Source organism: Hordeum vulgare, chromosome 5H (genome assembly GCF_904849725.1).
Source record: "Hordeum vulgare subsp. vulgare chromosome 5H, MorexV3_pseudomolecules_assembly, whole genome shotgun sequence".
Lineage (NCBI taxonomy): Eukaryota > Viridiplantae > Streptophyta > Magnoliopsida > Poales > Poaceae > Hordeum > Hordeum vulgare.
In genome coordinates this window covers 88,228,809-88,240,562 of record NC_058522.1, presented here as the reverse complement: position 1 = coordinate 88,240,562, position 11,754 = coordinate 88,228,809, and the positions used below count along the sequence as shown (strand labels likewise).

Here is an 11,754-nt window from a genome sequence, read left to right as displayed (position 1 = left end):
TGGGAAGCTCCTTTTGCACTACACAGAAGAGAGAAAAACCCGCCCGTTGCCTGCCCAGTGGTGCGAAGCGGTGGCTGGCAGGTGCCTCGCAACCGGCTACACCCCTATTGCAACGGCGCACTTCAACTCCTTGTCAGGCCCTGGTGGAACTCACGAACAATAATAGGGTTTGTTAGGGTATTTTGGGGAGAAAGGAGAACCAGAGGAGAGAAGAGGAGCACGGGATGAGAGTTTCGGAAATGTCTTTTCATTCAACAATAATACCTCTCTCCAGATCTGTAGCTACAATATAACACCCACGCAGAATACATTACCAGCCGGACCCACGGTCACACACACCACCACATCTTACACCCTTGGACACTGCACAGTGAGACCCGGGGCCACCTGTTTGTTGTCCGTCGACACCAACACTGGTGGGGACGTGACACTTTCCCCCCTTGAGATGTAGGCTCCTCCCAAATTTAAGCCACCGGAAAACGAGTCCAAAGCACATAATAATCTTCCCAGGTTGCATGATCTGCAGCAATGCCATGCCACTGAACCTTGAGTTGAGGGATAGTTGAGTTCCCTTTCTTTATCATGCGTCGTTCGAGAATCGCTTCGGGTTGCAATGTAACAGCACACAAATCTGGTGGCTCGGGCAAGTCTGCAAACACTAGAGAGTAGTTTGCAGTAATTAGCTTCAGTTGGGAAACATGAAAAACAGGATGTATGAGGCTGGCAGCCTGAAGATCCAAAAGATAAGCAGCATCACCAATTCTTTCAGTGACACGAAATGGGCCAAAGAACTTCATTGCAAGCTTGTGGCAGGGGCGGTTGACCAACGAAGATTGTGCATATGGTTGGAGTTTGAGCAGAACGTCCTCGCCAACAGCAAATTCCCTATCTGCATGATGCTTATCTGCGTGTGACTTGATTCTCTGTTGGGCACGTAAGAGATGGTCACGTAACAGAGCCAAAAAATCGTCACGATCTGCTGCCAGCTCTGTCAGGGAAGCAGGTAATTCTCCAGGGCAATCGGCATAGTACCAAAATCAGGATCAATTCCATATAATGCCTTAAAAGTAGTGTTGTCAAGTGACGTGTGGTAAGAGGAATTATACCAAAAGTCTGCCATTGGTAACCAGCGTTTCCACCTTGTCGGGCTGTCATGAACGGCACAACATAGATATTGTTCTAAGCACTGGTTAACACACTCTGATTGCCCGTATGTTTGGGGATGATAGGCCGTGGAGTAGCATAACTTGGTGCCTATCTCCTTGAAAAGCTTCCTCCCAAAAAAACTAGTAAACACCTTATCTCAGTCGGAAACAATAGATGCCGGAACACCATGAAGGCGAACCACATTATCAATGAAAACTGTGGCTATGGACTGAGGTGCATAGGGGTGTTTCATAGGAAAGAAGTGAGTGTATTTAGTGAGTCGATCAAGCACCACTAGGATTACCTCAAATCCTTCTGATTTCGGAAGCCCATCTATGAAATCCATGGTAATGTCCTTCCAGGGGTGCGTAGGCAGTGGCAAGGGCTGCAGCAAACCACCCGGATGTGTGCGCTCGTGTTTTGCTTGCTGACAAACTTTACATTGCTTCACCCAGTCCTCGACTTGTTGTTTCATGCCAGACCATTGGAATAATTTGGACACACGGTAATAAGTGGCCCTAATGCCTGAATGACCCCCGACAGCGCTTGAATGCAGAGCACTGATTAGTTTTGTTTGGAGCGCAGAATTATTACCAATCCACAGACGTCCTTGATATTTAATCAGTCCTTGATCCAGTGAATAACCATGTTCATCCGGACTATGCACTACTAGACGAGCCAATCGGTCCAGAGCTGATTGATCAGTTTGATAGGAATTCACAACCTCCTGCGTCCACATTGGTTGGCAAGTCGAGATTGTTGTGATTGTGTACAAGTGACCCACACGATATAATGCATTTGCGGCACTGTTCTCCGAGCCTTTGCGATATTTAAACCGAAATTGAAGGCCCACCATTTTAGCCATGGCCTTACGCTGAAGATCAGTAATGAGTTGTTGATCCTGTAAATGACCGAGGCTTCGGTGGTCTATAATGATAGTGAAGGAACCCCTCTAAAGGTACGGGCGCCACTTATCAATGGCCATAATGACAGCCAAGAATTCTTTCTCATAAACAAACAACTTTTGATTAGCCACACCTAAAGCCCTGCTCAGATGAGCAATCGGATGGTTATTCTATGAGAGTATAGTTCCAATTCCTATGGCAGACGCATCAGTTTCGACTGCAAAAGATTGACTGAAATCCGGTAGAGCTGTGTTCAATTTCTAAAAAGCTACAGTGGCTTGCTCTGTCCAAACAAAACCCTTCTTGGTCAGCAATTGAGTCACACGCTTGGCCAGAGTACCATAATTTCGGACAAACTTGCGGTAGTACCCGGTCAACCCAAGGAACCCACGCAATTCATTAGCGTTGGTAGGTTGAGACCACTGTTCCATCGCCGTAGTCTTCTCTGGATCTATAGCCACACCTTCGAAAGAAATCACATGACCCAAATATTTGATTCCAGTCTGAGCAAAAGAACATTTGGAAAGCTTCACAAACAACTGATGCTCACACAAGGTCTGTAGTACCGAGCGCAGATGCTCCAAATGTTCCTCCCAAGTGCTACTGAAAACTAAGATGTCGTCCAGGAACATGATGACATATTTGTGATTAGGTGGAGCAAAAATGTTGTTCATTAAGCACTGAAATGTTGGTGGTCCATTGGTCACCCCAAACGGCATAACACGAAATTGGAAGTGTCCTGAATGTGTCTTGAATGCAGTCTTCTCCTCATCCGGTTCATGCATACGGATTTGGTGATAACCTGCCTTGAGGTCCAGCTTGGAGAAATATTTCGATCATGCCAGTTCATCAAGTAATTCATTGACCATATGAAGAGGGAATTTGTTCTTCACCTTGATGGCATTGAGTTTGCGGTAATCCACGCAAAAATGCCAACTGTCGTCTTTTTTCTTAACCAGAAGTACTGGTGATGCATACGAGCTCATGCTAGGTTTCACAATCCCTGCCTTGATCATCTCTGCCACCTGTCATTCAATCTCGTCCTTCTGTTGTGGCGAGTATCGGTAAGGGCGAGAGTTAGGAGGGTTATGACCCACTTCCAAAGTGATTGCATGATCATACACTCTATGGGGGAGGCGGTCTAGTTGGAGTTGCAAACACATCGTGGAATTCTGTTAAAACTGCAGTAAGATCTTCGGGATATGAGCCAGCCGTACAAACAACATCACCGGAAGAAGGATCAACCACGACCATAGCCCAAATATCATTGCCATGCAGAGCTTTGTCCAATTGCTCTATTGACATAGCTTGCAATTGCATAGTAGAAACAGGCTGGACACCTTGAAGGGAAATAATAGTGTCACCGTGTGCAAACTGTAATGCTTTACCCTCCCAATCACAAGTCACCGGACTGTGACACTTGAGCCAATCCATCCCTAACACTGCATCATATGCACCCAACTGCAGAACTCTCATAGAACTAGTGAATGTATGGCCTTGTGTCCACCAAGTCAAATTCTGCACCTGACACCGAGACTGCATACTCTGACCATTAGCAACTGTGACTTTAACTTGGGGTGCTACAATATATCTAATTTTGCTCGAGTGGCGAAGTTTTCATCAACAAAACTATGGTTGTTACCCGAGTCAACCAATGCTAACATCACTTGATTTCCCACTAAAGCACGGATGCGAAAGGTTTCACCAGAATCTGCTCTACTGACTGCATTTGAAGAGATTTGGCAACATTCCTGTGTTTCTGGTTCAGTTAACAACTCAAGTGCCTGAACCGCATCTTCAGTTAACACCTCCCCATGTTCACCAACTTGTATAGTAAGTAGCTGTGAACCGCATCTTCAGTTAACACCTCCCCATGTTCACCAACTTGTATAGTAAGTAGCTGCATCGGCTTCTTACATTGATGTTCCTTGCTATACTTATCTCCACGCGTGAAGCATAGTCCATTTGCTTTTCTGAAATCTCGTAGCTGCCATTCACGACCAAAATCATCAGGTGCTTTCTTTCCTGCTTGCTGACTTGGTTGGACTGTAGTAGGCATGGTATGTCTCTGAAAACGTTGTCGAGGCCGCTGTATCTCCAGCTCTTCTTCGTGATTTTTGGCCAAACAGACTGCTCGAGTAACACTGGTGGGTGCCTGCAATCGTACCGCTGCTCTGATCTCATCCTTCAGTCCAAGTACAAACTGGGATATAAAAAATTTGGAGTTCAAAGAAGGGTGCAATGCTATCAAATGATACATCACTGTCTCGAATGCGGACTTGTACTCGGTCACAATACCCCGTTCCTTCAATTGTAAGAGATGAGTCATATGGGATTCAAACTCGCCTTGCCCAAATTCCAACTCAATCTCAACTGCAAAGTCATCCCACGGCCAAAGACGCCTACAGTGCTTAAATGCTTGCCACCAAAGTGTCGCATGTCCATCGAGGTACAGTGTTGCGGTAGAAATCCACTGATGCACATGCACTTGGTACATATCAAAGTAGGTAAGAGCCATGTCAATCCAAAGTCGTGGATTCTCACCAGTGAATCGTGGAAAATGGTGCTTAGGTGGCTTGATGAAGTGGACACCGTCTCGATCCTGTACCAACACCCGACGGTGCTCTGGAACGTGCTCACGCGCCGGCCTGGGATCGTGGCATGGTTCCGGTGGTGGCTCCTGCCCAAGCACATGCTCCACAGGTGATGGGGGCGCTGTGGTGAAAACCTAACCCGCCGACTGTCCATTCGACACCTCGAGGAGGGGCGGCTGCAGATTTGTAAGCCGCGGAGCGGGGCGGCTGGCCGATGAAGTGCCCTACTCCGTGACTCCTGATCCCGCCGGTTTAGCCCCCGCCTCCGCTTGCCTGTGACGAATCTCGTCGACATTCTTCTGTGTTGCCGCAAGTTGTTTGCTCAAATTGGAAACCCTCGTATCCATGGCTTCAATCTTGGTGAGAAGGGTGGCCAGCGACGCCTGAATACTCTCAGAGTTCTCTCCCATGACGGCGATGACCAGCTTGGTCTGGGCGGACGGAAGTGGCGATTTCGACGGCGCCGTTGCGGCCCGCTCCGAATCCAGCGAACCCCGCTCGGGATTTCGAGCGAATTTTGCCGAAGCAAATTTCGCACCCTTCGCGGTGGAATTTTACAGCCGAATCAGGAGGGTTTGGACGCAGACGAACGGAAATTCGTGGTGAAACTCACGAACAATAACTAGGGTTTGTTAAGGGATTTGGGGGGAGAAAGGAGAAGTAGAGGAGAGAAGAGGAGTACGGAATGAGAGTTTCAGATACGTCTTTTCATTCAACAATAATACCTCTCTTCAGATCTGTAGCTACAATATAACACCCATGCAGAACACACTACCAGCCAGACCCACGGTCAGACACACCACCACATCTTACACCCTTAGACACTGCACAGTGACAGCCGGGGCCACCTGTTTGTTGTCCGTCGACACCAACACTAGTGGGGACGTGACACCCCTCTCGCCCAACTCCCTCCCCTCCTTCCCCTCCTTCGGATTTTTCCTCCCGTCCCCATGTGCTGATGCGCGAGGAAGGAAAAGCCAAGCTCCGAAGCTCCGGTACCGCATTCACTTTCCCCTCCCCTCCTCCCCTTGCTATTCCCGTCCAGGCAGTCCGTTCTTTCTCTGGTTCCCTCTACAGTTCGCAATTCCAGAGGAGGGTACATTCCCCCCTCTTCTTTCAGAATCGGACGCCAAATATTTGTTCCGTAACTTGCGTTTTTAACTCTCTTCTTTCAGAATCGGAAGCCTAAATTTGTGATTTTGGGATGCATGCCCGGAAAAACAGGTTGCAATCTTTTTTTTGTCCTTCGGTAGCTGGAGGAGATGTGCTGTTGCTCTGTTTCCTGGGGTTCCTCCTGGATCATTCCCATCCTATTTTGTTCGTTGATTCGAAAAAAAAAAACAGTTTTTGTATGGCCTAAAGCCCTAAACCCTTTCAGTCTTTCAGTCACCTAATCGATTGTTTCCCCCTGCAGATCAGTTTGAGGCAGGTCCGGCGGTAGTGTAGACGGCATCTTGGTTGAACCATTTGTAAAGGTGGTTTTTTTTCTCATCATCTTGGATTGCATGAGCACATGTCAGTTCACCTTTGATTACAAAATGTGTTACTTGTGTGTCTGTTTCCTGTGTTTTCCTAATCATAAATTGTGTGAGCTGAAAATGAGGAACATTTTTTTTTAGAAAAGGAGGTTAAGACATCCGGCCTATGCATTAATCGATGCATACAACTATCTTTATTACTTATTCGACAAAGGTCTCACAAGAACATACATCAACCTACCCGAAGCCCCCCCCCCCCTCACACCTACAAAACGCGATAATGTGGAGTGCTCTCACTCCCCATATCTAAAACCGGCGTCGTCGCCGATCCATCCACATAACGTATCGGAACTAACAGCCGATGCAGCAGACTTAAAGCGTACACCACATGCACACGTTTTAGAAGCCGCCATCATCATCGAACCGCTGACCCATCTTTAGGAGAGAAATCCGCATCATCCTTGCCGGTCCGGCCATCCGTCGACGCCACCACGGCGCCCAACGGCGCCACCTCCCTGCGCTCGTCCATCCAGACGCGAAGACTTTGTAAGATCTGTTGTGCATAGCACCTGCCAAATAGGCATGACAAAGCGTAGCACCTGTCGGCCAGGCATGACCTGACATCACCACCGAAGCTCCGTGCAGGACGAAGACTCTCCACCTCCTGCCTGTGTCTTCCAGTGCTGCTCCACAAACGATGCTCCCTAGAGAGGAACGACACCGCAATGCCGCCATCGTCCGATCTGGAAAACCAGATCCTAGGGTTTCCCCTGGAGCAGCACGAGTGGATCAACAGTAGTTACAGGATGAAGCCTCGTCAAGGCAACGGCGCAGAACGCCGCCATCGTCCGCCGTCGGCTCGGTTTTCACCGGCAACTATGTCTCCCCGACTCGCAACCAGTACCGGATCCTGCGACGAGCCCGGTCACGGGATCCCAAGATCCGCCGTCACCGGTGCCGTCACAAAGACCCACCACCTGGCCCGTCATCCCCGGCGGAGGGGACGCCGCCACCACCATGGTCGGATCCGGGTTAGCCACCGCCAAGACCGGATCTGGGCTGAACGCCGCCGCTGCCACCGCCACCGGCCACGCCCAGCCCCACCTTCATCTTCTAGCCACGTCCAGCCGACCGGCACGCCACACCCATCCAATCTCCACCCGCGCCGCCACGTGCCGCCGCCGGGAGCTGCTGCGCTGCCGTGCCTTGGATCCGCATGCCGCCGTCGCCGAAGCCGCCGTCCCGCGCCGCACGACATCGAACGAGGAGAAGGGAAATCCCCGTCGCCGCCTACGCCGACCGGATCGGCGGCGCACACCGGCGGCGGCGAGGGAGGGAGCTGGAGGCGGCGGACTAGCCCCGGCGGCTAGGGTTCGCCCCCTCGGTCGCTCGCGGGAGCGACGCGAGGGGGTACGCGAGGGAGTAGTCTGAAAATGAGGAACATGCCAAGGGGAATGATTTATGATCCTAAATGAGATGGCTGTCTTATGCTTATTTTCCTATGATAGATGTTTCTTATCCATTCTGTTTACTATGTTCAGTAATACATATCAATAAACTATTTTGGTTCATATAGGCCCTTTTAGTTACAGATGTAGTGTAAGGTGACTATGTTTGTGATATTCTGTTAGCCATGAACCTTGCAGGCTACATGACAGACAGCAGAGGAAGGGATGTCACTATTGATGCTTTGACTTCAATGCTTGAATCCAGGATATACTACCACAGGGATGCCGCTGTCGAGTACCTGGATATCAAGACTATGGTTGATAAAGTTGTAGAAGAAAAGAATAAGCTCTTGAATGAGAATGCTGAATTCCTGAATACCATTGATAAGGTCGTAGAAGAAAAGGAGAAACTCCAGCATGATCATGAAGGTCTGTGAACTTTCATGTAGTTCAAGTTCTGATTCTAAACTAGTTTTTTTTACGATACTGATGTTTGATGCTGGGCTCGTTTGATGGCAGTGATTAATGAGCTTGTGGCACCAATGGCGGAGCAGCTTGAAATGGTAAAGGAGCTTGAAGAAGAAAAATATGAGCATGTGGCAGCAAAGGAGGAGCTTGCTGTGGCAAAAGAGCAACTTGCTCAGAAGAACAAAGAGCTGAAGGTTCTAAGGAGGAAGCTTCACGAGAGTGAAGCCATGCACAGTCAACATGAGCAACAGAATGGAAGTACTTCTGAGCCTGCTTGGTCCAAAATGGTAAAAACTAAAAAATAATACATATAGCCTCGGCGGCCTCATAATTTTATTCTTGCAACATCTTCAGCAATTCATCACAACTATTTAGAATTTGGAGCTTCTGACCTAATTCTTCATTTTCTACGATGCAGTAACACCTTAATGTTTCTCTATTACTCGATACACTGACTACCTCTGAACCTTTCCATGTGTTTAGTTTATTCACTAGTATTCTATCGAAGCTGATGATCCGATATCCCTCTTGTTTGGAATCAGTGGCGGAAATGCAATAAAAATAAATGAAGCGGATATTTTTGTCTCTTTTATTTATGTATTTTTCAGTCTTAAACCACACCCTTGTCAAACTTCTAAGCTGATTTTCTGTCCTTGATAGAATGACCTCATGTTCAGTATTTTTTTTTCTTGTTGGTCTATGTTTATGATTATAGGAGTCTCGCTGTGTAAGCAGGTAACAAGATTATCACATAAACGGGCAGTCCTGCTCCAAGGTTCATGGGACAATGATGCAGATAGACAACGCTGTAAAAAAGAGGTCCTATCCGCAGCTGCCAAATAACCCGACCGCTGGCGAGCATTCAGGCAGAGATGATGACCAGGAGGTGGTCAGACAAAAGCTGATCAAGGTTTTCTCATACAACCTTGAACTGGTATACTGCATACATTGTAGATCCATGAGCTTGCAGTGAGCATATGCATATACGTTACATATATAGGTGCTAAATTTGTAAATTTGAGGTGCGTGAGAGCTGGTCGATTGATGTTATATCCAAATTGGTATTTCCGGGGTTCTCTGAAATTGATGCTGGACAGTATCTTGGAGTAAAGGAAATGGGGAAATTAAGTGAGAAGCTATTGCAGGATGCTTGTGCTGTCAAGCTGGCTCCTAAATATGCTGTCACGAAAGCTTCTGAACTCTACACCCTGTGGCAGGAACTACTTGATAGTCCGAACTGGAATCCCTTCAAGTCTGTCATAGTTGATGACAATTGTCAGGTAATTCAATTACCGAAAGCATCATTGTAACTTGCAGCATGTGCTTCATCAGTTCTTAGGGTTAACGGATTGTGCGTGGCTTACATGACTAGGAGGAGGTCATAGATGTTGATGATGATAAGCTGGAAGGGCTGAAGATGGCATGGGGAGAAGGCCCCTACAATGCTGTCATTGGTGCATTGGTGGAGAGAAAAGAGTACAACACTGATGGAACAGGTGATGCCTTTGATCTTTGGAACTATAAGGAAGGGAGGAAGGCCACTCTTGGGGAGTGTGTTGACTGTATCTTTGACAAAGTAAAGAAACTCAAGCGTTTCCATCTGACATACAGGTATGGTGTCGGTGATTATGAACTTATTACAGCCTTGCTAGATGCATCTTGAGGATTCTGTTGTATATTTTTTCATATGTGCATGTCATGGGTTATAACATGTAATGAAGTTAGTCCTTGTTGGAGCATCAGAATTTGTGTTATCTTGGGGCTTGTGGCAGTCACATGTGTCGTGGTCACTGCTTTTAGCTTAAGCATTAGCTTGTCTTTAATCATTTAAGGCATCAAACTGTTACCTGTTCAAGAATTCATCCGATTAACCAGTTAACTTGCCGATTAATCCGTACTCACAGGGTCACCGAGTAGCCGATAAACTGAAAAATCGTCCGATTAATTGATTAAATGTCCATTTACTTGCCGAATAGTCCATTAATCCCCTACTCGCCACCCAACCGAGCAGCTACCAGTTAATGATTTCCTCACTTTTCCACGTCGAGCTCATGTTCGTTCCTGGCTTCTTGCGCAGGTCGAGGAAAACAATGTGTACTGCCACTGACAGCATGACCCAGTGATGGATCTATCGGCAGAAAGTACTGAATGAAGTCATCAGATGCCCAACACCAGCAAGCATGAAAGGAAGTCATGTCATGATCTTAGCAGGCTATCTATCCTGTGTTGACCTTAATCATGCATCTTTTTATTTTGCGCAACCATTTCATGCGTCTGATTAGAACCCTGGTGTATCAATATGACGTTGCTTCAATGTTACCTTGGTTTCAACTTCTGACAAGAACTCTGATGCATGAATATCTTACTGACTTTGGTGCCATTTTATTTGGGGGGGGATCCCCCACCTGAATATATTGCCCAAAGGTAATGCAGCCTTAGCTGACTACGAGTTTGCGGAGTTACATGGGGACGCGTAGGCGTGAGGAGAGGAATAGCCGCCACGAGAAAGCAGATTCCTTGTCAGCATTATTACATGGTCTGTGAGACCAAAGGTCGAGTTCTGTGATCATAAGTCTAATTGTAATAGCAGAGTGTTGGTCGATGGAGCGAAAGGTCATGGCGTTGCGGGCAGCCCAAATTTTCCATAGAAGAAGTAGCAGGATGAAGGGTCAGATAGAACGCGTGGTAGAGACCGGGTCGTGGATGTCCCACAGTTCTTCAATGTAGTCGGGCGTCAAGATCCCCAGACGCTGCCAAATCCTGCGAGTCAGAGGGCAGTGGAGGAAGATGTGGTCGGTATCTTCGTAGTGATGGTTGCAGCGCGGGCAGCGTGAGTCCGGGGAGATGTGCTTCTGGTACAGGTTGGCTTTGCAGTTTAGTCTCGCCGGAATAGCAGCCACGCAAACACTTTGACCTTGGAGGAAACTCCAGAGGACCATATGAGAAGAGCGTGGGGGTCTTCATGTGGCTCGGAGGAGAGGAGCTTATATGCAGTCTTGGTGGTGAAAGGTAGACCGCCATGAAGGAACCTCCCGTCGTGCTCCACTGATGGCATGAAATCCTGCAACAACAACAATAAAGAAACCAATTCTTGCGAGGCCACTGAGGAGAGGCGATTCCGCAGGTTAGAAACTAAACCGTCACGAAGAATAGAGGCCACGCGGACGTTCTGCTGGGTGGAGTGGGTGAATAGGTTGGGGAAGGCGGTGGCTAGGGGACAGTGAGATAGCCAAGTGTCTAACCAAAAGTACGTTTGGCACCCATTGTTGGTAAGAACAAAGGAGATCTGATGTAGGCTTGGCATGTGGGTGGTTATAGTTTTGCATAGGAAGGAGGTGTGGGGTGGCAGGTTTGAGGAACATATTCGGGTGGTGTAGTTCAATCCAGTTCGACCAGGGGGAGTTGTTGTTGGTTACAGCTCTGGCAGAGAACTTCATTAGGAGGCAAATGTTTTGTTGACGCGGGTTTTTCAGGCCAAGACCACCAGTTTTTTTCAGTTTGCAAACGTTATTCCAAGCAACTAGACATTGAGAGCCTGTACAAGTTTCCTTAGCCGCCCAGAAGAAGGCACGGCGAATCGCGTCGATGGACTTTAGAACTTTCTTGGGGATAAGGAAAACTAACATGAAGTAAGTGGCTAGGGAGTCTAAGACGGCAGAGAGGAGAATGAGCCGATCACCCTTGTTAAGTAATTTAGCCTTCCAGCCAGCGAGGT

The 11,754-nt window shown here is 47.8% G+C and overlaps 1 protein-coding gene and 1 long non-coding RNA gene across 8 annotated transcripts; one reads left to right on the top strand and one right to left on the bottom strand.

The window, feature by feature from the left end:
* Nucleotides 1-231: 231 nt before the first annotated feature.
* Nucleotides 232-5,451, bottom strand: LOC123395971. The gene is made up of 2 exons (XR_006609869.1): nucleotides 758-5,451; nucleotides 232-649 (listed from the first exon to the last, which is right to left on the bottom strand). It is a non-coding gene; the product is annotated as an uncharacterized LOC123395971 (long non-coding RNA).
* A 99-nt stretch (nucleotides 5,452-5,550) lies between these two features.
* LOC123395969 (factor of DNA methylation 1-like) lies at nucleotides 5,551-10,399 on the top strand. 7 transcript variants are annotated; one of them, XM_045090993.1, is made up of 9 exons: nucleotides 5,551-5,640; nucleotides 5,821-5,994; nucleotides 6,060-6,120; nucleotides 7,770-8,000; nucleotides 8,091-8,326; nucleotides 8,775-8,949; nucleotides 9,137-9,319; nucleotides 9,412-9,650; nucleotides 10,117-10,399. In XM_045090993.1, the coding sequence occupies exons 6-9, from the start codon at nucleotides 8,827-8,829 to the stop codon at nucleotides 10,160-10,162; spliced, it is 591 nt and encodes a 196-aa protein (XP_044946928.1). In that variant the 5' UTR covers nucleotides 5,551-5,640; nucleotides 5,821-5,994; nucleotides 6,060-6,120; nucleotides 7,770-8,000; nucleotides 8,091-8,326; nucleotides 8,775-8,826; the 3' UTR covers nucleotides 10,163-10,399. The 7 variants fall into 7 exon arrangements, with proteins under 7 accessions (XP_044946928.1, XP_044946927.1, XP_044946929.1 ...); XM_045090992.1 differs by having other exon boundaries at nucleotides 5,821-6,120; nucleotides 7,837-8,000; XM_045090994.1 differs by having other exon boundaries at nucleotides 5,821-6,120; nucleotides 9,257-9,319.
* Nucleotides 10,400-11,754: the final 1,355 nt, after the last annotated feature.